The sequence below is a fragment of the Oryx dammah genome, unplaced genomic scaffold, assembly GCF_014754425.2.
Source record: "Oryx dammah isolate SB20612 unplaced genomic scaffold, SCBI_Odam_1.1 HiC_scaffold_20, whole genome shotgun sequence".
Taxonomy (NCBI): domain Eukaryota; kingdom Metazoa; phylum Chordata; class Mammalia; order Artiodactyla; family Bovidae; genus Oryx; species Oryx dammah.
In genome coordinates, this window is record NW_024070204.1 from 17,805,945 (window position 1) to 17,833,190 (window position 27,246).

The 27,246-nt window shown below is 35.9% G+C and overlaps 1 protein-coding gene across 3 annotated transcripts in view; it reads right to left on the bottom strand.

The window, feature by feature from the left end:
* The window catches only part of CDH18 (cadherin 18), a 602,757-nt gene that overhangs the window by 132,174 nt on the left and 443,337 nt on the right, over window positions 1–27,246 (bottom strand). For all 3 annotated transcript variants that reach the window (XM_040262487.1, XM_040262489.1, XM_040262488.1), the window contains exon 5: window positions 26,301–26,468. In XM_040262487.1, the coding sequence (XP_040118421.1) occupies window positions 26,301–26,468 (168 nt within the window). The remainder of the gene's footprint in view (window positions 1–26,300; window positions 26,469–27,246) is intronic.

Genomic DNA, 27,246 nt, shown 5'->3' on the forward strand with positions numbered 1-27,246 from the left:
CACTATTCACAATGGCCAAGATAACAGAAACAACCCATGTCTATTTTATTCCTAAATGAATAAAAATAATGAATAAAGAAATTGTCCAATAAGATAAAAATATCAGCAATTTGGGAAACAGAACTATTGGATGTATGGTGGGTATGTGTGTATATATGCTGTTCTAGTGAGATAATGATAGAATTAATAGAAGAGAAAATTTAAAATAAAACAGATATTATGATAAATGGATAGGAACTCAAGGAACTTTTGAACTCTCTGACAACAAAGATTACTAAGACTATAAAAATAAAGTTACTAGGATTTAAATGATTTCAAGGAAACCAACATCTTTGGGATCCAGATGCTTTTAAAGTAGAAAGCATATTCTAAAGAGAGCCCAGGACACTTAATGCTCAAATATTTTATTAATATTTATGTTAAACATATTTACACATTCCTTTGAAATTTAATTCTAAATATATTTTTTATGTTTTATCACATTTTAAGATACTATGATTAACCTTGGGAGGAAATATCTAAAATTATCCTAAAATAACAAAAGATTTTAGAGAAAACTTTACACACTAGTTATAACAAAATCATGCAATGATCAATTATGAAGACATACAGACATGTAGAGTCACCTTTAAGAATTCTGACAACTGAAGGTCAACTGTCCAGAAATAATTAGGTTACTATTATCTTTGAATAATAATGATAATACATGAATTTTCATTTGCCTGTTATTTTATAAAAATTAGAATTCCCTTTAGGAGTAAAAACACTTGGGAGAATCTTCAAAGGATATAGTTCAAATGTATTTAGATATCTTTGACCTGTGGTCTAAAGTTTTGGCTTTTCTATTCATGATATAATTCAATCACATGGAAAGAGTCAGTTTATGATTTAGAAAGAAATGCACTCTTATTTAAATAAGATTAGCAAAGGTCAACACTCTCAGAATCTTGGTACACAAGGTAAATGATCTCTTGGCTTTCTGTGTTATTTTTACTCGGTAATTGCTCTCTCTGGGAAAAAGGAAAAAGATTTTATCTTGGATAATTTTACAGTACAGTCTAATAAGCATTTCTATAGTTGCCAAAAAACTCCCTCAGTGTACTCTGCTTGAGTTCACAAAAAGGTTATATATTGTAGGAGTGTTATTCAACTTTCAAGAGGAGTAAGGAGGACTAAAAAAAAATACATTGAGATTTTATTTCTCACAGACACATATAAACACACACACACAAACATATCATATGGAATGTGTTTTTTTACTATCATAATGTATATATTAGCTTGAGAGAGAGAGCATGTATTAATTTTACAGAAATAAATTTTATAATTGGGTTCATAAGGACAAACACAAATTTAAAACAATAGACTTGGTTCTTAATTTTCCCTGTTAAAATTAAGGGGAGAGATTTCTTTTTCCCTCAGTTTCCTTTCTTTTCTTGGAGCATTTACAAGAGAAAACTTGTCATGTGTATGACTATATATGTGAACTATTTATATATATATTGCATGGTTAGAAAATATTTACTTTAAAATTGCATAATGTCATAGATACAATCATAGATCTAGTTGATATAACAAAGGAATTGATTAAAAATATCTTTTATAGAATAGGTTATGCATTAAAAAAATAAAATCCCAATCATTTAACATATTTTTTTAAATGAAGAAACTTATTTTACACATTATTTGGTATATAAAACAGTCAACTTTATCTATAGCTTGGCTTTTGTAAAAAATAGTCATATTTAATAATTGTGCTTTTCCAGTACACTCCTAATTAATAACTCGGTTGTCATATACACAAGCTACAACAGAACAGCCCTGGTTATTGTTTTGATAGTCATCAGTTATGGAGATGGAGGGATATGCTGCCTGAATTGTGTAGCAATAAAGAATCAATAAAAAAAAAAAAACACTTTCATAGCAAAGCAAATTTTTGTTTTGTTTAAGGCTAAAATATTTAATGACTTGCAAAACTGTGATGCTAAAACTGTCCCAAACTAACCAGAGTGTCCACATTTGCACCACTACATGTTGTGAGGAGATGAGCTATAGTTGATGAAAATTACAACCAGCCAGCCTACTTAATGCTGTGAGGTAAGCTCTTTTCCTGCATCCATAATTTTTGGATATATTTTGGTCTTTATAATACACAAATATCACCAGGATATGTTTAAATCTGGGTGGTGTTTTAATATTAAAACATGTTGAGTTGCTTTAATCTGAGTTTCTTTTTTCCCACTCATAAAAATTTTCTTTCCAAACATTTTTATTTTGTTGTCATTTTTGAAGGGATGTTTACATTCATAGATTTTTCTCTCTGTCCTCTCCTGCATTTAAAATACTATTGTGCTTATTGTATAAAGATTTTTCTCTTTTTTCTCTTTTTTATATAATTGTTTTCATATGATCATTGGTTCTTTTGATTTGTATTGCTTTCAAGACTGATCTTCATTAAGCATTTTCAATTTTCTAGAACTCCTTATTTATTTCCTACATCTTCTTTTACACATCGTCAGGGTGCTGAACAAAAATGTATTTATATCAGAAACTTCAAGCCTTTCTTGCTTATTATGTTGAAACTATTTTTGTTTCTATTTTATTAAAAATGATGATTAGCTTTCAAACAAGAAAATTTGTTGCCTATACTTGGTTTATCTTCAGATCTCTGGATGTCTGTAATATCATCTTCTATTTTATTATTGTAATTGTATATACTCCTAACTATTATGATTTTGTAATACAAAAAGCTTTTTAAAATCTTCATTAATTATATACAATTATTATGAGTATTATGTTTTAAAATATACAAAGCAAATTATATTTTCCCTATGTTTATATCTTTTGTGTAAGGAAATGTAATGCTTATGTAGTAATATTGATCAATCACTTTATGTTTAATGTCTTTCTTTTTTAATTTCTCCTTTTCTAATGCCATAAAATAACCTAATATTTTCCTTTAAAGTATAAATAACATATGTCTTTACTCACTTTGGTAAACCTTTAAGATGTTGTCTACTTTTACAAGGATGACCACTGGTGCCTGTGCCTTTCATAATCTGATGTGTTTTTCATTTGTAACTCCAACTTGGACATATACCAAGTCCTGTACACATTGTATGGCTTCCTAAGGGCTTCACAAAGTCCACTAGATCTACTTTTCAAACCAAGCAGATGTTGATATCTGTTTTATCAACTCCCCTTCAATTATTTCCCTTTAAAAGTTCTTGATTATTTATGAATATGTACTCTTTCACTTGATGTTTTGGATCGGTCTAGATTATTGACTCATTCACTAAATGTCACTTACCTTGTGCCAGCATAATTTCAGGTACTGTGCATATGTGCTAAGTCACTTCAGTTGTGTCTGATTCTTTGTGACACCATGGCCTGTAGCCTGCCAGGCTCCTATGTCCATGGGTACTCCAGACAAGAAAATTGGAGTGGGTTGTCATGCCCTCCTCCGGGATCTTCCTGACCCAGGGACTGAACTCACATCCCTTAAGTCTCAGTTCTTTACCACTAGTACCACCTGGGAAGTCCCAGTTTCAAGTACTAAGTATACAGTAAACAAAACAGACCAAAATCCTCATCCTTTTGGAGTGTACATTCTTATGGGCAAGATATATGATAAAACTTTATAGTATATTATGAAGTGATAATGCTAAAAATAACAGATTTTTATTATCTGTTTATATGTTGATTAATCACCAAAATATCTCAGACAACAGCAAATATTTAATTCTATCTTGCATAGTATAAGAACTATAACTAAGTTATAACTGCTGGGTTAGGCTCAGTTCAAACTGAATTTTCATTCCAGAATATGAGCTGAAAAGATAGTCATTGGGAAAGCTAAGATAAGGAACAAAGGATGAAGCCACTGAATGGCATTTAAAGTGCCATGTAGCATGTCTATTCATATTTGGTTGGCAAAACAGTCTTTGACACAAAGTTAAGTAGCAGGAGCATATACACCATTTATAGGAAAACATGATAAGGGAGGGAAAGAAATAAATGATTCTGAAAAAATAATATAACCTGTACACAGTCTAGTCTCTTGACTCAAATAACTCTTTAGTTTATTCTCTAGACTCTAAGGAACTATGTGTTGCTTCGAGTTAAAAAATACTTACCAGTTCCCTGACAGTCCCAAATCTCTTTAAATGAAAGATCTTTCAATATAATCATATACACCACAGCTTTTCTTGTTCCAGAGACCACTGAATTAGGACACATTATTTGCCCACCACAAATTCAACATATAACTGGGGATAAATAAGGACAAAATTATTGAAATAAAAATCCCATTTAGATGGAAAAAAATGTTAGTGGCTCATAGCAATTCAAAAATGATTCTATGCAATCATTACAAGGATTTCTGTCCTTAAGAATTTGAGGGAAATTTATTTGTTGAACTATTTACATTTTAGCCATAAAAGTCATGAAATTTTGGTTTCTTCCTCTTCTTTTTTCATGTCTGTTACAAAATATACTGGTATTTTTTTCTCCTGAGCTCATCTCTTTTTTGTAGTATCTTATCCAATAACAAACAACTCATAGACATTCTCATTTAAAATCTCTTCTCCTAAAGCCATGGGTACATTAGGTACATTTTCTGCCCTCCAAGTTATTCTAGGAAAATATTTATCAAAGTAAAATACAGTCACCTTATAGCATCCTATAAGCATTACTTAGTGCTTTGCTCTTCTTCAAACACAAATCCACATATTTTGTTGTTGTTGCCTTAGTCAAATTAATTGATGAATCCTAAATTCAATGGGAGAATAACATTCACTAATAGGAAAGTACGGCAGAGACAGAGAGAGAATATTTACATCTACCAGGGCAAGTAAGAGAGATACCAAGTATTTGAAGATAGGAAGCCAGTAAAATACTATTATAAACATAATTCTCTGAGGAAGTGAGACAAATGAGAATGAATGTTTTATAATGATTGCAGTCCCTGACCCAAACATCTTAAGTAGTTTGTCAATGAATTTGAATAATGAACTCACTGAATTCACTTTTTGTTTTAATGCATCTTCATATCATCTTTTTAAAATGCAATTTAGCGTGTTAACGGTTCTCTGAGAAACAGATTTCCCTCTTTCTCCTCAATTTTGAAGCCACTTCTCTATTGTTCTTTGTACTCTACTTTTGTTGACAAGTTCATGGTAAGTTAATTGCTTTCTTTTTGGTTTTGGAAATCTAAACTTCACCATAACACAGCTAGGTGATAATAATTTTGACACTGTTTGGAACTTCTTATAATTTTTTATTTAAGGATTCATGTCTCTATTTATTCTTGAAAAATCTTAGTCTAGGTGTTTTTTTTTTTTTTGAATACTGCCTCACCATTTTCTTTGATGTCTTCCTACGAAAGTCCTTTGAATGTACATTTGAAAGTTTATTTTTCTTTGGCACATGATTATTTCTCTCTCTTTAATCTTGAGCCTCTCAGATGAATTCTGGCTAATTTTCTTCAAATATGTCTTCCAGTTTACTTTCTCTGTGTTCAGTTGTGTCTAACTCTTTTCCTGAATTTGCTTGAGTTCTTAACATCAATGCCTGTGCTGTGTCTTCTGTTGATTGACAGGTGCAATATTTTCCTTTTTTTTTTTTTAAATTTCAGAGCAAATCCTGGTTTCATGCCATACACCTTGCTCTAGTAACATCTCACTGAATTCCTGGGATTGTATACTCCCTCTTTCCTCCATGGCTCTCAAGCTAAGATGCCAAGCCAGATCCTGCCTTATAGTTGCTGTGAGCTCCCACAACATCAACTTGAAAATTTCTCACTTGAAGTACCAATGCACTCATACTACTATGACCACGTGAAAATATGAAGTCTACTGAGGAAAAACTTATAATTATATCAGTGGCAGAATGTTCATAAACTCCTAAATTCTTATTATTCCAGAGTATCATACTTAGGCTTTACAGAACTCTATAATAGATCTCTGGTAGAAAGGAACCCCCACATGTTCTTTATATTTTCAAGGTCAGAAGACAGCACTGCAATATCTAGGCAAATATGCAAGAGCATATTCTCCCTAGCAGAAGATGTGGCTGTATTGGGAAAAAAAGGAGTCTCTGAGTTCTATAGTTAATGCCAGCTTATGGATTCTAGGACTAACTGGTATCTATTGAATTGTTTGTTTGTGTGTGTGTGTGTGTGTGTGTGTGTGTGTGTGTTTTAACAATGAAATCAATGTTCAGCTTGTCTGCAACTTTTTCCCCTCATTCCTCTAAACTTAAGTTCCTTTTTATAGTAGCTACATAACTGCTGTAAAAGCAAAATATCAATAATTTATACACTATATTTATTTTCCTATAAAGATTAGGAAGGTTGGTTCACTCTTAGCAGTTATAAGATATAGCTCATCAGTGGCCATAGAACTGGGAAAGGTAAGTTTTCATTCGAACCCCAAAGAAGGGCAATGCCAAAGAATGTTCAAACTACCATACAATTACACTTATTTCATATGCTAGCAAGGTATGCTCAAAATCCTTCAAGCTAGGCTCCAACAGGATGTGAATGGGAAGTGTCCAGATGTATAAGCTGTACTGAAGAAAAGGCAGAGAAACCAGAGATCAAATTGTCAACATCTGTTGGACTGTTGAAAAAGCAAGAGAAATCCAGAAAAACATCTACTTCTGCTTCATTGACTATGCTTAAACCTTTGACAAGTGGATTGCAACAAACAGTGAAAAATTCTTAAGAGATGGGAATATCTGACCACCATAGCTGCCTCCTAAGAAACCTGTTTGCAGGTCAAGAAGCAACAGTCAGAACAAGACATGAAACAATGAACTGTTTCAATATTGGGAAAGAGCACGTCAAAGCTGCATATTGTCACCTTGCATATTTACTTTATGTGCAGAGTACATCATGCAAAATGTGGGGCTGAAAGAAACACAAGTTGGAATCAAGATTCCCAGGAGAAATATCAACAGACTCAGATATGCAACAATGCTACTTTAATGGCAGAAAGTTAAGAAGAACTAAAGAGTCTCTTGATGAGGGGGAAATAGAGAGTGAAAAAGCTATCTTAAAACCCAACATTTGAAAAACTAAGGTTATGGCATCCAGTCCCATCACTTCATGGCAAATAGATGGGGAAAAATGGAAACAGTGACAAACTTTATTTTTGTGGGCTCCAAGATCACTATGGACGGTAACTCCAGAAAAAGACAATAGCTCCTTGGAAGAAAAGCAATGACAAATCTAGACAGCATGTTAAAAAGCAGAGACATCAATTTCCCAATAAAGATTGGTATAGCTAGAGCTATGGATTCTCCAGTAATCATGTACGGGAGTATGAGCTGGACCCTAAGGAAGGCTGAGCACCAAAGAATTGATGATTTCGCATTGTGGTGTTGGAGAAGACTCTTGAGAGTCCCTTGGACTGAAAGGAGGTCAAACTAGTCAATTTCAAAGGAAATCAACCCTGAATGGACTGATATTGAAGCTGGAGCTCCAATACTTTGGTCACCTGCTGCAAAAAGCCAACTCACTGGGAAGTACCATGCCTGATGCTGGGAAAGACTAAGGGTAGGATGAGAAGAGAGCAATAGAGAATGAGATGCTTGGATGGCATCACCTTATCAATGGATAAGACTTTGCACAAACTCCGAAATTTTTCTCTTAAAGAAATGTCTGTTACACCAAATGTCTACTATACAATCTATAGCATTTTTGATGGCTTAAATTATTTTAAGGTAGAATTTATTCTTTTTTAGGAAAGTTAAATATATTGGAACACTTAGGGTTAATTCTGGATATGAAGCTTAGACTGGCTGAACTATGAGGTGACAGAATGTGCATTATTGAATTCTAGGTACCATATTATTTATAGCACATTAGTAAAGTCCTTTTCTCTTAGTTTGAATATATGTGTATTATTTCTAAGTAATGATCTGCCTCATTAGCAAGTTTTAAAGATAACTTTAAATAATATTACTTATTTTGGTGTGGACTACATAATTTTACATGGCATAGAGATACAGATATCATTTCATATTTTATTTCTGAATGTGCCATAATTTCATATGTCATATGTGATCCTTTTCAAATAATTTCTTAGAGTCTATCATAAAATGCTAATGATTAGCTGAAGCACATTTAAGAAAGGAAGAGTTGATGGGAATAACAAAAGAGCATTTGATTCACTGAAGCTTGTCCCTTTTAATACACTTTTTTCCCCAGGATAGTCTTGATTCTAATTGCTTTTTAAAAGACTTTGTGTCTATTCTTCAATAACTTTGCAAGGTGAGCAAATAAGTCATTCCCTAAGATTAACCCCATGCCCTAGCCTGTAAGAACTGCAACCAACTAATCATTACATTTATGAAAACTAATTAATATTTTATTACATGAATAACATTTACTTGGGAAAGTGACTATCTTTAATAACATATATATATATTTATTTACAGAAGACTTTGAGAGATAGAAAGTTGATTGAAATGTAAGTGGCATAGATATTGTAATATATGACTTACCAGGATATCAGACATCATAAATTAACCAGAGAGTTTTAAAATCTCTATATTAACTCATTTTATGCATATACAGTATACATTAGAAATGCTAATTTCAAATTAAAAACAGAAAAAAGATTTTCCTGAATCTAAGACATTTTAATTGAATACTAATCATTAAACATTATGTTAAGCTCCACCTAAAATATTTTTAATACATGAATAAAATAAATTACTAATCCTATGGCTATTTGAATTCCATACATTAGAAGGACAATTGACTTACATCAGAATATTCACTGTATCAGGAATAATATCTTTAAAACTGCTTAGTCTACTTCTGCACTATCATATGTCAACATGCACTATAGCAAAACTGGTTCTCCTGTACAAAATGTGCTTTTCTTCAAAGCAATGATACAACGAGGCCACTTTTTTTTTAACATGCCCTCATTTATAATCATAAACATGATTCATAAAAAACTGAAAGAATGTTTAGAATTTCCCTGGTGGTCCAAGGTAAAGAATCTGCCTTCCAATGCAGGGGATATGAGTTTGACCCCTGGTTGGGGAGCTAAGACCCACATGCCAAAGGGCAACTAAGCCAGTGAGTTACAACTACAGAAGACTACATACAACATAGTAAAAAAAAAAAAAGTGAAATTATAAATACTAACTGAAAACTTTTTCTTACTTTTTTTCAGTGTTCAATGAAGAATTAGAAATTGATTTGTAAGGACTAGTAATATCAAATCATCTCTAAGAAATATATGCCTGTGACCATGAATATATATATCTATATAAGATAAACAGAACAAGTAAAAATAAGTAAGTAAATAAATAAATAAGTCTACAACTCTGCCATAGTATGCAGCCAAACAGACCAAAAACAAATCATAAAATAATTAACATGTTATAACTGATCATTTTCCACCTAGGTAATTTCAAATTATTCTAAAATAGACAACTTCAAAATTAAAATAATTCTGCTGCTGCTGCTGCTGCTAAGTCACTTCAGTCGTGTCCAACTCTGTGCAACCCCATAGACGGCAGCCCACAAGGCTCCCCCATCCCTGGGATTCTCCAGGCAAGAACACTGGAGTGGGTTGCCATTTTCGTCTCCAATGCATGAAAGTGAAAAGTGAAAGTGAAGTTGCTCAGTCGTGTCTGAATCTTAGCAACCCCATGGACTGCAGCCTACCAGGCTCCTCTGTCCATGGGATTTTCCAGGCAAGAGTACTGGAGTGGGTTGCCATTGCCTTCTCCAAATAATTCTACAAACATTAAATTTAGCTGTTACCTTGTCTGAGAGACTATTCTCTTCAAGTATATGTATCTTGTTTAATAGAATAAATATAAAATACCTTTTCAATTTTTTATTTTATATAATAACTCATAGATAAATATATTTTGTCTTTAATAGGGTTGAATGAAAAACTATTTTAATAGATTCCCAACTTTCTTTCAAAATGTATACTTTCAATTTAGCTAGGTTAAATATCAAATTGATATACTGTTTTTCCAAGTTCTTTCTATGACCTTTCAACTTAAATAAGTGGAGTGGTCTTTCCAATTTAGATTTGATGGGATGGTATATATCTAACTCTGCTGTGGGCTTAGTTGCTTAGTCATGTGTCTGACCCTTTTCAACCCCATGGACTATAGCTCATCAGCCTCCTTTGTCCGTGTGGATTCTTCAGGCAAGAATACTGGAGTGGGTGCCATGCCCCAAGATCCAGGGGATCTTCCCAACTCAGTTATCAAACCCAGGTCTCCCACATTGCAGGTGGATTCTTTACCATAGGAGTCACCAGGGAAGCCCATATCTGACAATCTCTCCCATCAAAAATACAAGTATACAAGCTGCACAATGTACATAAAATAACTGTCATTGAAAAGCATTCAATACAGGAAGGTCTGGATGAGGTATAGTCCTTGAGGGAAAGGAAGCACATGAGATGAGTTTTATATTCTCAGGGACTCAGGGCATTTTTCAATATAATGTGCTAAGGAGAAGACCCTAACAGAAATTATGTACTTTGCAAGACCAAGGTTGGGATTAAAGGGCTGCCATAGTAGCTGAAAAAGAATGAAAGCACAAATAAGAAACTGTAGAGAAATGAACCCCAAAGACTGAATGTCTTTCCTTGTGGTAATTATAGATATATGCACTACATTTGTACATGTAGAGACTCAAATAAACTGAAATAAAGCAAAGCTGAAAGACATAAAGAGCTACACAGATATTTCAGAAGGTAAGAGGCACCAGGAATCAGAATTAGTAAATGCTTTTGACTCCAGTTTATATTAGAGAAAAATTAGTTCTTAGGAGTAAGAGTTTATTTCCCAGGAGTAAGGGAAAAGATGAAATACACCAGTTTTAGCAGAGTTTAACTGTGCTGCTGCTGTTGCTGCTAAGTCGCTTCAGTTGTGTCAGACTCTTAGAGACCCTATGGACTGCAACCTACCAGTCTCCTCCACCCATGCGATTTTCCAGGCAAGAGTACTGGAGTGGGGTGCCATTGCCTTCTCCATAACTGTGCTAGTATGGGGTATTAAATATATATTATATAAAACTCTATATGAATTACCTAAATTTGTAAATTTGCCAAATTCAGGCAGACAGTGACAGACAGGGAAGACTGGCATGTTGCAGCCTGTGGAGTTGCAACAAGTCAGATATGACTGAGCAACTGAATGATAACAGCATACTCTAAATTTAATCTACAAGAAAACAGCAAATCTCTGTGGATAAAGGTGACATAATCAGGAACTTCTACAGTTGCCTAGATACAATGTTCAACCACTAATGATAAGATACACTTGAAAATGGAATATGACTAAAATAAGAAATGAACCAGTCAGTAAAATGATCCATAGATGATGTTGATTTGGGAATTATTAGAAAAGGATTTTTAAATACCTAAGAGGTCCCTCCAGTCAAGGCTATGTTTTTCCCAGTGGTCATGTATGGATGTGAGAGTTGGACTGTGAAGAAAGCTGAGTGCCAAAGAATGATGCTTTTGAACTGTGGTGATGGAGAAGACTCTTGAGAGTCCCTTGGACTGCAAGGAGATCCAACCAGTCCATTCTGAAGGAGATCAGCCCTGGGTGTTCATTGGAAGGACTGAGGCTGAAGCTGAAACTCTAATACTTTGGCCACCTCATGCGAAGAGTTGACTCATTGGAAAAGACTCTGATGCTGGGAGGGATTGGGGGCAGGAGGAGAAGGGGACGACAGAGGATGAGATGGCTGGATGGCATCACCAACTCAATGGACATGAGTTTGGGTAAACTCCAGGAGTTGGTGATGGACAGGGAGGCCTAGCGTGCTGAGATTCATGGGGTTGCAAAGAGTCAGACATGACTGAGCGAATGAACTGAACTGAACTGAAGATCAATGCTTAAAAATATATAGAAAACTATTAATGGCTATAGAAGTAAAATAGAAAATCAATGAATAGCACCAGAATGATAAATTATAATTGACTTAAAGCACAAATCTTTAATAAGAAAATGGCAATTCCATATAAGGCTAAATATGAGACAAAAGTAGCAAAACTCCAAGAGGCTCAGAGTTTAAAGTTATTCCACTATTTCAAGTGATAAATTGTATCTTAAGGTGGAATGAAATAAACTGTAATATCTAAAGCAAACATTAAAGAAAATAGAAGAAAGTAAAATAAAACATTGATGGAGGATAAAATAAACAAAATTAAATATATGAACAGTTCATAGAAAGTAAGGAAGGAGAGAATAGAAAACAAACAAACAAACAAACAAAAGAAACAAGTACCAAGATAATGACTTAAATAGAAAGGTATCAGTAATTATTTATGAATGTATCAGTAAACTATTTAGGCAGTTAGAATAGGAAAAAAGAGTCCAAAATAGTGGTGGCTAAAAGACAGATGGGAAAAGCCTATGAAAATAGAACAAAGGAAGGTCCAAGGACCAGAGTGAGAACCTCGAGTGAAACAAACAGCTCTCCTGGCTAGCCCAATTTACAGAGAGGAGGCTCAGAGGGAAGAGAAAAAACATATAAAAAGAGGAGTCAAAATTGAGCTACTTGCCTCTTGTGGGTTGGCCCACCCTCATGCCTTGAGGATGTATTTTTCCTTTGCTTGCCAAATAAAACTGAGCTGTAGCCGAGCAGTAACACTAGTCTGCCATTTCAAATTTTTGCTGTGGTGAGACAGAACTGAGGAAATTACACACACCCCCAACAGTTAAAAATAAACAACAAAATGTGAAGCCAGATTAAAACAAATGAACAAAAATTTAGTTTAGTGGCTTATGTAAAACATTTTAAAAATAAGAAAATATAGTGAATAAGGAAAATAATGGAAAATATTGTTTTAGCCAACTGATAAATGTAAAAAAGGAAAAGAAAAATCTTGAATAATTATATTAATATCAGATAAACTGGACTTTAAGTTATAAATCATTGTTAAAGAGAGATGCTAAAAAGGAAATATTTTCAAACTAAGAGAAAGACATTATGCCTTAAATCTGGGTACATCCAGTAACATGATTTCAAACTATATTTAACCAAAAAAAAAAAATCAAAACTTTAAAAACAAAAAGAAAAATCTAGTATCTTAATGGCATACATTAATATACATCTCTCAGTAGCTGACAAATAAAACTTCTATTTGGCTCTAGAAAATTGGAATGACATATTGAATAAAGCTACAGCCCTGGGAGTTCATCTTTCACCCCAAAAAGATGTCATTTTCATTATTGGGGAATGGAATACAAAAGTACTAAGTCAAGACATACCTGGAGTAACAGGCAAATTTGGTCTTGGAGTACAGAATGAAGCAGGGCAAAGGGTAACAGAGTTTTGGGGAGAGAATGTATTGATCACAGCAAAAACCCTCTTCCAACAATACAAGAGAAGACTACACATGGACATCACCAGATGGTCATTACTGAAATTGGATTGATTATAATCTCTGCAGCCAAAGATGGATAAGCTATCATTTCAGTTCAGTTCAGCCGCTCAGTTGTATTTGACTCTTTGTGACCCCATGAATTGCAGCACACCAGGCCTTCCTGTCCATCATCAACTCCCGGAGCTCACTCAAACTCGTGTCTATCGAGTCAGTGATGACATCCAGCCATCTCATCCTCTGTTGACCCCTTCTCCTCCTGCCCCCAATTCCTCCCAGCATCAGGGATAAGCTATACAGTCAGCAAAAACAAGACCAGGAGCTGACTGTGGCTCAGATCATTAACTTCTTATTGCCAAATTCAGACTAACTTGAAGAAAGTAGGAAAACCACGAGACCATTCAGGTATGAATTAAATCAAACCGCTTATAACTATACAGTGGAAGTGACAAATAGATTCAAGGGATTGGATCTGATAGACAAAGTGCCTAAAGAATTATGGATGCATTTTTAATGGTTGAGTAATACTCCATTGTGTATATGGCTGCTGCACTGAGATGACCCAGAGGCATGGTACGGGGAGGGAGGAGGGAGGGGGAGTTCAGCATGGGGAACACGTGGATACCTGTGGCAGATATATGTTGATGTATGGCAAAACCTATACAATATTGTAAAGTAATTAACCTCCAATTAAAATAAATAAACTTATATTTAAAAAAGATTTATGGATGGAGATTTGTGACATTGTACAGGAGGCAGTGATCAAGACCGTCCCCAAGAAAAAGAAATGCAAAAAGGCCAAATGACTGTCTGAGAGACCTTACAAACAGCTATGAAAAGAAGAGAAGCAAAAGGCAAAGGAGAAAAGGAAAAACACACCCATTTAATGCAGAGTTCCAAAGAATAGCAAGGAGAGATAAGAAAGCCTTCCTCAGTGATCAGTGCAGAGAAATAGAGGAAAACAATAGAATGGGAAAGACTAGAGATCTCTTGAAGAAAATTAGAGATACCAAGGGAAAATTTCATGGAAAGATGGGCACAATAAAGGACAATAAAGGACCAAAATGGTATGGTCCTAACAGAAGAAGATATTAAGAAGAGGTGGAAAGAATATGCAAAAGAACTATCCAAAAAAGATCTTCACAACTCAGATGATCATGGTGGTGTAATCACTCACCTAGAGCCAGGCATCTTGCAATGTGAAGTCAAGGGGGCCTTAGGAAGCATCACTGCAAACAAAGCTAGTGGAGGTGATGGAATTCCAGTTGAGCTATTTCAAATCCTAAAAGATGATGCTGTGATAGTGCTGCACTCAATATGCCAGCAAATTTGGAAAACTCAGCAGTGGCCACAGGATTGGAGAAGGTCAGTCTTCATTCCAATCCCAAAGAAAGGTGATGCCACAGACTGCTCAAACTACTGCACAATTGTACTCATCTCACAAAATAGCAAGTAGTGCTCAAAATTCTCCAAGCCAAGCTTCAATAGGACATGAACTGTGAAATTCCAGATGTTCAGTCTGGATTTAGAAAAGGGAGAGGAAGCAGAGATAAAATTGCCAACATCTGTTGGATCATGAAAAAAGCAAAAGAGTTCCAGGACACATCTACTTCTCTTTTATTGATTATGCCAAAGCCACTGACTGTGTGGATCACCACAAACTATGAAAATTCTTCAAGAGATGGGAATACCAGACCATCAGATCTACCTCCTGACAAACCTGTATGCAGGTCAAGAATCAACTGTTAGAACTGAAAAGGGAAAAACAGACTGGTTTAAAATTGGGAAAGGAGTACAAGGCTGTATTTTGTCACCCTGTTTATTTAACTTATATGCAGAGTACATCGTGAGAAATGCCAGACTGGATGAAGCACAAACTGGAATCAAGTTTTCGGGAAGAAATATCAATAACCTCAGATATGCGGATGATACCACACTTACGGCAAAAAGCAAAGAACTAAAGAGTCTCCTGATGAAAGTGAAAGAAGAGAGTGAAAAAGTTGCTTTAAAATTCAACCTTCAGAAAACTAAGATCATGGCTTCTGGTTCCACCACTTCATGGCAAATAGATGAGGAAACAGTGACAGATTTTATTTTTTTGGTCTCAAAATCACTGCAGATGATGACTGCAGACTTGAAATTAAAAGATGCTTGCTCCTTGGAAGGAAAGTTATGACCAACTTAGATAACTTTTTTTAAAATTTAAATTATTATTTTAATTGGAGGCTAATTACTTTACAATATTGTATTGGTTTTGTCATATCAACATGAATCCACAACAGGTGCACACGTGTTCCCCATCCTGAACCCCCCTCCCACCTCCCTCCCTGTGCCATCCGTCTGGGTCATCCCAGTGCACCAGCCCCAAGCATCCTGTATCCTGCATCAAACCTGGACTGCTGACTCATTTCTTATATGATATTATACATGTTTCAATGCCATTCTCCCAAATCATCCCACCCTCTTCCTCTCCCACAGAATCCAAAAGACTGTTCTATACATCTGTGTCTCTTTTGCTGTCTCACATACATGGTTATCATTACCATCTTTCTAAATTCCATATATATGTGTTAGTATACTGTATTGGTGTTTTTCTTTCTGGCTCACTTCACTCTGTATAAAAGGCTCCAGTGTCATCCACCTCATTAGAACTGATTCAAATGTATTCTTTTTAATGGCTGAGTAATACACCATGAGAAGAGTTGACTCATTGGAAAAGACTCTGACGCTGGGAGGGATTGGGTGCAGGAGGAGAAGGGGATGACAGAGGATGAGATGGCTGGATGGCATTGCTGGATGGACATGAGTCTAAGTGAACTCCGGGAGTTGGTGATGGACAGGGAGGCCTGGCATGCTGCGATTCATGGGGTTGCAAAGAATTGGACATGACTGAACAAATGAACTGAACTGAACTGAATACCCCCATTGTGTACCACAGCTTTCTTATCCATTCATCTGCTGATGGACATCTAGGTTGCTTCCATGTCCCAACTATTATAAACAGTGCTGCAATGAACATTGGGGTACACGTGTCTCTTTCAATTTTGGTTTCCTCAGTGTGTATGCCCAGCAGTGGGATTGCTGGGTCATAAGGCAGTTCTATTCCAGATTTTCCAGAATCTCCACACTGTTCTCCATAGTGGCTGTACTAGTTTGCATTCTCACCAACAGTGTAAGAGGGTTCCCTTTTCTCCACACCCTCTCCAGCATTTATTGCTTGTAGACTTTTGGATCACAGCCATTCTGACTAGAGTGAAATGGTACCTCATTGTGGTTTTGATTTGCATTTTTCTGATAATGAGTGATGTTGAGCATCTTTTCATGTGTTTGTTAGCCATCTATATGTCTTCTTTGGAGAAATGTCTATTTAGTTCTTTGGTCCATCTTTTGACTGGGCCATTTATTTTTCTGGAATTGAGCTGCAGGAGTTGCTTGTGTATTTTTGAAATTAGTTGTTTGTCAGTTGCTTCATTTGCTATTATTTTCTCCCATTCTGAAGGCTGTCTTTTCACTTGCTTATAGTTTCCTTTGTTGTGCAGAAGCTTCTAATTTTAATTAAAAGTCTCATTTGTTTATTTTTGCTTTTATTTCCAATATTCTGGGAGGTGGGTCATAGAGGATCCTGCTGTGATTTATGTCAGAGAGTGTTTTGCCTATGTTCTCCTCTAAGAGTTTTATAGTTTCTGGTCTTACATTTAGATCTTTAATCCATTTTGAGTTTATTTTTGTGTATGGTGTTAGAAAGTGTTCTAGTTTCATTCTTTTACAAGTGGTTGAACAATTTTCCCAGCACCACTTGTTAAAGAGACTGTCTTTTCTCCATTGTATATTCTTGCCTCCTTTGTCTATTCTTGCCACCTTTGTCAAAGATAAGGTGTCCATAGGTGTGTGGATTTATCTCTGGGCTTTCTATTTTGTTCCATTGATCTATATTTCTGTCTTTGTGCCAGTACCACACTGTCTTGATGACTGTGGCTTTGTAGTAAAGCCTGAAGTCAGGCAGGTTGATTCCTCCAGTTCCATTCTTCTTTCTCAAGATTGCTTTGGGTATTCAAGGTTTTTTGTGTTTCCATACAAATTGTGAAATTATTTGTTCTAGCTCTGTGAAAAGTACCGTTGGTAGCTTGATAAGGATTGCATTGAATCTATAGATTGTTTTGGGTAGTATACTCATTTTCACTATATTGATTCTTCTGACCCATGAACATGGTATATTTTTCCATCTATTAGTGTCCTCTTTGATTTCTTTCAACAGTGTTTTATAGTTTTCTATATATAGGTCTTTAGTTTCTTTAGGTAGATATATTCCTAAGTATTTTATTCTTTTTGTTGCAATGGTGAATGGATAACTTTTTAAAATGCAGAAACATTGCTTTTCCAACAAAGACCCATCTAGTTAAAGCTATGGTTTTTCCAGTATTCATGTATGTATGTGAGAGTTGGACTATAAAGAAAGCTGAGTAGTGAAGAATTGATGCTTTTGAAGTGTGGTGTTGGAGAAGACCCTGTGTGTCCCTTGGAGTGCAAGGAGATTCAACCAATCCATCCTAATGGAAATCCATCCTGAATATCCATTTGAAGGTCTGATCCTGAAGCTGAAATCCAATTCTTTGGCCACCTGATGTGAAGAACTGACCCATTTGAAAAGACTCAGATGCTGGGAAAGACTGAAGGTGGGAGGAGAAGGGAATAAATGACAGAGGATGAGATGGTTGGATGGCATCATCGACTCTATGGACATGAATTCGAGTAAACTCAGAGTTGGTGATGGACGGGGGGCCTACTGTAGAGTCGGACTGGACTGAGTGACTGAATTGACTGAACTGATTGAATAAACCTGAACTAATTTATATATGTAGAAAACAAACCATGAAGTTGGTTCACCTTGTTTTAAATCAAGTAGATGTTGACATTTAAGGAAACTCTCAAGAAGTTTCAAAATACATGTCTTAACCATTGAAGCTTGGTTGCTTTTTTCACAACTATTTCAAATAAAATATTAATGTTGAATTTATTATGTATCATTTATATTTGTTTTCATAAAAACTAAACTAATAAAAACAATGATCCTTCACTGAAATATTTTGCTATTGACAAATATCATTTCAATATTAACATATTCATCAGTGATATTTCCTTTTCCCTAACATTAAAATTTATCCATATCAGTTACAATTTTATAATTAGAACTATGGGAAATACTGCCATCTGTTGACATTTTAGCAATTGATCCTCCCAACATTACATTTCACTATATCAACTGACTCACAAGTGGATCACTTAACAATTTTGCAATCATTTCAAGTTCTTACAGGAGTTTTGTTAAATAATCAAATTTTTACTCTTTTACTGTGATTATTTGACATGCATTATTCTTCTTTCCCTAGATTGGTTACTTACTCTACAAGCTCAATTCAGTTCAGTCACTCAGTCAGGTCCGACTCTTTGCAATGCCATGAACCACAGCAGGCCAGGCCTCCCTGTCCATCCCAACTCCCGGAGTTCACCCAAACTCATGTCCATTGTGTCGGGGATGCCATCCAAACATCTCATCCCCTGTCATCCCCTTCTCCTCCTGCCCTCAATCTTTCCCAGCATCAGGGTCTTTTCATTTTTTTTTTTTTAAGGGTCTTTTCAAATGAGTCAGCTCTTCATATCAGGTGGCCAAAGTATTGGAGTTTCAGCTCAACATCAGTCCCTCGAATGAACACCCAGGACTAACTCCTTTAGCATGGACTGGTTGGATCTCCTTGCAGTCCAAGGGACTTTCAAGAGTCTTCTCCAACAACACAGTTCAAAAGCATCAATTCTTCTGCATTCAGCTTTCTTTATAGTCCAACTCTCACATCCATACATGACTACTGGAAAAACCATAGCCTTGACTAGATGGGCCTTTGTTGACAAAGTAATGATTCTGTTTTTTAAAATGCTGTCTATATTGGTCATAACTTTCCTTCCATGGAGTAAGTGTCTTTTAATTTCATGGCTACAATCACCATCTACAGTGATTTTGGAGCCCCCCAAAATAAAGTCAGCCACCATTTCCACTGTTTTCCCATCTATTTACCATGAAGTGATGGGACAAGATGCCATGATCTTAGTTTTCTGAATTTTGAGCATTAAGCCAACTTTTTCACTCTCCTCTTTCACTTTCATCAAGAGACTCTTTAATTTGTCTTCACTTTCTGTCATGAGGGTGGTGTCATCTGCATATCTGAGGTTACTAATATTTCTCCTGGAAATCTTGATTCCAGCTTGTGCTTCAGAGTGGCAGCTGTGCAGTGCAAGAGTGGTCAAGAGGAGATACCCCATGTCTAAGGTAAGGAGCAGCAGCTGCACTTTGCTGGAGCAGCCGTGAAGAGATACCCCATGTCCAAGGTAAGAAAAACCCAAGTAAAATGGTAGGAATTAAGAGAGGGCATCAGAGAGCAGACAGACTGAAACCACAATCACAGAAAAGTAACCAATCTGATCACATGGACCACAGCCTTGTCTAAAACAATGAAATTAAGCCATACCATGTGGGGCCATCCAAGATGGATGGGTCATGGCAGAGAGGTCTGACAGAATGTGGTCCACCTGGAGAAGGGAATGGCAAGCCAGTTATATTTTCTTGCCTTGAGAACCCCATGAACAGTATGAAAATGCAAAAAGATAGGACACTGAAAGATGAACTCCCTAGGTCAGTAGGTGCCCAGTATGGTACTGGAGATCAGTGAAGAAATAACTCCAGAAAGAATGAAGGCATGGAGCCAAAGCAAAAACTCTACAAGGGCAACTCTCAAAATACAGCTCCCTTTAGGGTTCAATTTTATTTTATAAACTTTCATGTTCATAATTGATACTTATGTGCATATTCTTTATACAGAATAATAGACTTCAGTGATTTTTACCTGCCTGCAAATATTTTTTTATTTTTTATTTATTTTATTTTATTTTGTGAATAAATTTAAAAATGACTAGAATACAGTTAAAACCAGAGAAGGAAATAGCAAAAATCTTAAAAAGTAGAATAAATTCCTTTCAATAGAAGGGATAATATTGAGGAATTTATACCATGAGATATTTTTTTCTGAAGAAGAACTGGGAAACTTTTGTGTCCTTGGAGTAAAGATTCAAGCCACAGACATATTGATTTGTTCTCTTACACTGCAAGTCTTGCAAGTAGCTCCCATTCCTAATACTTGCCTGCCCACATACAGGCATTACTAGAATTGAGCAGGAGCTGTCCTCTTAGCTGTATATGTACCTTCCAGTCTCTGATCTCCCCTATAACCTCCCCGACACTCACAGGCAGCCTGCTTTCACCTGGACCTTTGTTTGTCTTGTATTCCAGGCCACTGCGTTTGTATCTCCCTAGTGCAGAGTCTTTGTAAAGCAAATTATTAGTCTAGTCCCCTGTCTTATTCTCAAATGCTTACTCAAAACCTATGCAGCTTAAACTGAGATAAAGTAGATAGACCTAGAGTCTGTCATACAGAGTGAAGTAAGCCAGAAAAAGAAAAACAAATATATTAACACACACATGTGGAATCTAGAAAAATGGTACACATGAACCTATTGGCAGGGCAAGAATAGATAAGCAGATATAGAGATAGGACATATGGACATGGGATGTGGGGATGAATTGGGAGAGTAGGATTGACATATATACACTACCACATGTAAAATAAATAGCTAGTGGGAACCTGATGTATAGCACAGAGCACTCAGCTCAGTGTTCTGTGATATCCTAGTGAGGTGGGATGGGGTGGAGGATGGTAGGAAGTCTCAAATGGGAGGGCCCAGCAGAAGCCAACAGAACATTGTAAAGTGATTATACTCTAATTTAGAAAAGATACAGTGATAGCTTTAAATTGAGATATAAGAGGTAAGAAACTGAGGCCATGGTAAATTAACAGAAGAAAGAAAAATGCAATGTTAAAAATGTGTGCCAGATATTGTCTTGCTGTAACATGGTTTTCACAGCTAAAGAGAAAAAAAGAAAAATAAATGTCAGAAAAAATGTAAAACAAACAAACAAGAACACCTTAAGAGAAACAATTAGATTACTGGGTCTATTTAATAACTGGATAAGATCTGAACTGTGTTTATATTTGTGTATTTCATGGTGCTTTATGTATGGAGTCTTCATAATATACATCATTGTTTTTTCTTCAAGCAATTTGCAGTTTCCGAAGATATAGTTTGTCATTTTTTTTTTCATTTGATGAGTTATAATGCTTTGGGGAAAATTAAAGAATATTGCAAGCTACTCTTATTGTGGTGACACCAAATCATTCTGAGAGCAGCAATGTGTTTAAAGCGGTATGGGTGCAAAATAAAATATCTTTTAAACAAATCAGAGTGTGAAGTTCTGGGTGTGTACTGCCTTTGTTTCAACACACTAAGAGCATATCACCATGTGGCAGGATTGACAGTTGTCAGTCATTCCAGGGAGACTGAAGATATGTCGATCCCATTAGTGATTAATGTAATGAGTTCACTCAAGGAGTATTCATTTATTCTTTGTCAAGTTAAACAGTTGTTTCACTATGAACTGATGCTCCAGCAACAATCATAGATCAAAACAAAGTTAGGGATACATTTTTCTTTATTCATCACCATTTTCTGATTTTCTGGTGATTTCTAAAATAAGTTTTAATGGGCTTGTCTGGTTAAAATCAGTTTATCGACCCCCCGAATAAGTTTTTCACTCTATTATAATAAGGGTTATAATATTAATATACATCTTAAAAATAGTGGTGGTAGAATCTACTTAAATAACATAGGTTAAAAATGAGGTTGGTGTTGTAATTATAATAAAGTTTTATTCAGCCTAATTCAGCACTATCACTCATTACCTCTTCAAAAACAAACAAACTTTGAACTTTAGTCTCTGGTGGCTCAGCAGTAAAGATGCTGCCTGCAATACAGGAGACCTGGGAGATGTGAATTCGATCCCTGGATCAGGAAGATCCTCTGGAGAAGGAAATGAAACCCACTCCAGTAATCTTGCCTTGGAAATCCCATGGGCAGAGGAATGAGGTACGCTACAGTCGATGGGGTCGTAAAAAAGTCGGACATGACTTAGTGACTAAATCCACTAATCAACTCCTTATTCTATAAAAGGATTTTGTTGTTGTTTAGTCCAACACGTTGCCACCCTGTTGACTGCAGCACACCTGGATCCCCTGTCCTTCACTATCTCCCAGAGTCTGATCAACTCATGTCCATTGAATTGATGATGCTATCCAACAATCTCATCCTCATCCTTCTCCTCCAGCCTTCAATCTTTCCCAGGATCAGGGTCTTTTCCAATGAGTTGCCTCTTCACATATAATTGGCCAAAGTTTCAGAGTTTAAGCATCAGTCTTTATAATGAATATTCAAGGTTAATTTCCTTTAGGATTGACCTGTTTGAGCTCCTTGCAGTCCAAGGGATTCTCAAGAGTCTTCTCCAGCACCACAGTTCAAAAGCATCAATTCTTCGGCACTCAGGCTTCTTTATGGTCTCACTTTCACATACGTACATGATTACTGGAAAATCATACCTTTGACAATAGGGACCTTTGTCAGTAAAGTGATGTCTCTGCTTTTTAATATGCTGTCTAAATTTGGCATAGCTTTTCTTCCAAGGAGCAAGCATCTTTTAATTTCACAGCTGCAGTCACCATCCGATTACACTTGTCTCATAATGAAATATGTGTATATGCATATTGTGTGGAATAGGGGGTTAAATGAATACAAAAATACACTGCAATTTTGTAAAATGACTTGGAATTTAATCATATTTCATAATTTAATAATATGGACTTATCTATGACTTATCATTTTCTTTTAAACATGTTTTCTTCATAGAGCAAAAGCCACTTGAAAGAACCAAGTCACATAATCTTGTCCTTAGAATTGAAATTTTAAAGGAGCTTTGCCTAACCATAAATTCAACTTGCTTGTCTTTATCCATGGTCTTTTAACAATAGTAGTTTGACAGAGTATTTAAATTCAACTCATTTATTCATTCATTTCATAACCATTTATCCAGGGCTGGGCACAAATCTAAACACTTAATGTTACAAAGACAAATCAAGCATCATTCTTACTTAGAGGGACCCACAGTGTAGGGGAGATGTGCACCTATGGAGATAAATATAGCATAAAAGCACATGGGAAAGGCCATGTTACAGAAACCAAGGGTTAATTAACTGTCTGCTAATTCTGTGATGGAGTTCAGAGAAACTTTTAAGAGGTTTTTTAAACAAAGGAATGTGGTAGTACTGGTGGCTCAGATGGTAAAGTATCTGCCTTCAATACAGGAGACTCAGGTTTGATCTCTGGTTTAGGAAGATCCCCTGGAGAAAATGACAACCCAATCCAGTATTCTTTCCTGGAAAATTCCATGGACAGAGGAGCCTGGAGGGCTATAGTTCATGGGGTCACAAACAGTCAGACACAATTGAGTGTCTATCACAAACAAAGGAATGTGAGTGAAAAATTCTAGACTGACAAGAATATGCATATTCTTGCTGTTTTCGGAACAGGCAGTATTCCATTGAGTACTGAGAACAATACTGAGAGATAAGGCTGGGTAAGCCTTTCACACTGACTTGTGGAGAGCAGTCGTTGAGTTGCCACACTGTCTACTTTGTTACAGAGTTTATTTTCTTCCTCATCCCAGATTTATTGAAGTTGAATTGTATTCCTTGGACTATAAACACAAATAGACAAAATACTTTACCTCTGAAATTTCTTTTGTCCTAAAACTCATCATTATTTGTAGACTTTTGGATCGCAGCCATTCTGACTGGTGTGAAATGATACCTCATTGTGGTTTTGATTTGCATTTCTCTGATAACGAATGATGTTGAGCATCTTTTCACGTGTTTGTTAGCCATCTGTATGTCCATTACTTGTTTTATTTCAAATATGCCTCTGCAAATTTTTCTAAAAATCACTGCTGCAGCTACTTGTCTCTAACTTTTTGACGATATTTGCTAAGTTGTTTTTCAAAGACGAACCTAGCAGGTCATTTTAAAAAAAATAATTGGAGTAGAGTTGCTTTAAAATATTATGCTATTTTCTGCTTTACAGTAAAGTGAATCATCCATACACATACTTATATCTCTCTATTTTGTACTTTTTTTTTTTTTTAGGTCACCACAAAGCATTGAATAGAGTTCCTTGTGCTATACAATAGGCTCTCATCAGCTATCTATTTTATACACAGTATCAATAGTGTATATACGTCAATTCCAATCTCCCAACACACCTGCCCCCTCTTTTCCCTTTGGTGACCATATGTTTTTTCTCTACATCTGGGTCTCTATATCTGTTTTGCAAACAGGTTAATCTGTACTGTTTTACCAGATTCCATACATTTGCAGAGACATTACTTTGCCAACAAAGGTTCGTCTCGTCAAGGCTATGGTTTTTCCAGTGGTCATGTATGGATGTGAGAGTTGGACTGTGAAGAAAGCTGAGCACAGAAGAATTGATACTTTTGAACTGTGGTGTTGGAGAAGACTCTTGAGAGTCCCTTGGACTGCAAGGAGATCCAACCAGTCCATTCTGAAGGAGATCAACCCTGGGATTTCTTTGGAAGGACTGATTCTAAAGCCGAAATTCCAATACTTTGGCCACCTGATGCAAAGAGTTGACTCATTGAAAAAGACCCTGATGCTGGGAGGAATTGGGGGCAGGAAGAGAAGGGGACGACAGAGGATGAGATGGCTGGATGGCATCACCAACTCAATGGATATGAGTTTGAGTGAACTCCGGGAGTTGGTGATTGACAGGGAGGCCTGGTGTGCTGCAATTCATGGGGTTGCAAAGAGTCGGACGTGACTAAGCGACTGAACTGAACTGAACTGATGATATTTATTTTTCTCTTTCTGACTTACTTCATTCTGTCTTTTATACTTTTTAAACATCATGTGCAAGAAGGACAGCTCCCCTCAGGATTTTTAAATAATTAATGGTTATACTATAAAATGCTACCCACAGCTTCTGCCATATTAGAAATACTCAAATATGTTTCCTTCCCTTTCTGAAGGTGTCATAAACAGTATTTCATTCTGAACTCACAAAACTAATACTCTCTCCTTGAATCTCCTGGTGGGCTCTCCACTCACAAGGTTTATATTCTACTCTGAGATTGCAGTTTATTATATTTGTGATACCTTGCCATTGGATGGTGTGCTTCTGTGTGTATGTGAAGAGCATTCATTCCTAATATGAAGAATTAAAAAAAAATCATTCCACAAACAGTACATATTCAATAGTTTTCCAAGAGTAGAATGTCCATATCAAAATGTTTATTCTGAATACCTCCAGGAATTCATTAGTAATACATAAATACTTTAGCAAATACAAAGTATCATTTCTTAGTACTACTATCTCATTTTTTAGTATTTAACCCTGATGTCAATTGAAATGGATATCTTTATCCAGTATCATCCAGATAGTGATGCTATCTTTATCCAGTGATGATATCTTTATATCCAGATATCTTTATCCACTATCATCCAGATAGTGACATCTATCTACCAAGTTCAGGAGACAACAGATGGAGTGATTTCTTTAGTCTTGTGTATAAAAAGACTGTACAAACACAATCTTTCTATTTAAGAGAACACTCACATGACATTATACATCCAAGTACAGTTGACCCTTGAACAATGTGAGAGTTAGGAGCATCCAACCTCTACATTGTCCATACATATAACTTATAGTCAGCTTTCTGTATCCAGGTTCCTCATTATCTGCAGATACACCCAACCACTGATCTGGTCATGTAGTCCTATAGCACTTACTACTGAGAAAAATAAATAAGTAGACTCTTGCATCTCAAGTCCATATTGTTCAAGGCTTAGCTATTTTTCAGTTTGTTTTACATAAATGAATAATGATAAGTGCAGATCAAAAGAAACATGTACTTACTCTGAGGAAACCTTGGGGGGTTGTCATTGACATCTGTCAGGGTGATGTTCACTGTGGTGGATCCTGAAAGCCCTCCAACTTGCCCAGCCATGTCTTTGGCTTGAATGACCACTGAGTAATGTTCTCTGGCTTCTCTGTCCATATTATGTAAGGCAGTTCTAATAACTCCTGTAATACATGTTTTAAATAGAATAGCATGGATTATACATTAAATGAAAAGCAATATAGCTATATATATCTCTTTATTTTCATTTTAAGAAAAGTAGATCTTTTAATGTTTTTATTGGAATATAATTGCTCAACAGTGTTGTGTTAGTTCGTGCTGTTCAATGTCATGAATCTGTCGTATGTATACATTTATCCCCTCCCTCTTGAGCCGCCCTTCCCTGTCCCCAATTCCACCCATTTGGTTCATCACAGAGTACTGAGATGAGCTCTCTGAGTTATACAGCAGCTTCCCACTAGCTAGCTATTTTACATATGGTAGCATATATATGTTAATGTAAGTCTCTCAATAATCCTCCCTCTCGGTCCCCACAAGTCCATTCTCTATGTCTGCACCTCTATTCCTGCTCTACAAATAGGTTCATCTGTAAGAAAAGTAATTTTAACTGAAATGCTTTTGAGAGAAAGTCAGGGTTTTGAGACAAATAGTACCTGCCCATGTTATTAAAACTGTCTCATGTAAATATTTGTTTGCAACCATAGGTCCAAAGGGAATCTATAGATACTAAGGGACAAATGAAGATATCCCATTGCTTGGCGTTCCTTGGGGTGACAGGCCCATCAGAGGTAGACTGTGGTCTTTGCTCTTTCCTTCGGCTGGTGACTTGAATATTTCATGACTTGTGCTCATCCTAAGTGTCAGCTCAGATGATTTGAGCAGAGGTTAATTTTTCTCCTTACACAACAATTTACATAGTTTTCCGTCAGGGTTGTCAAATTT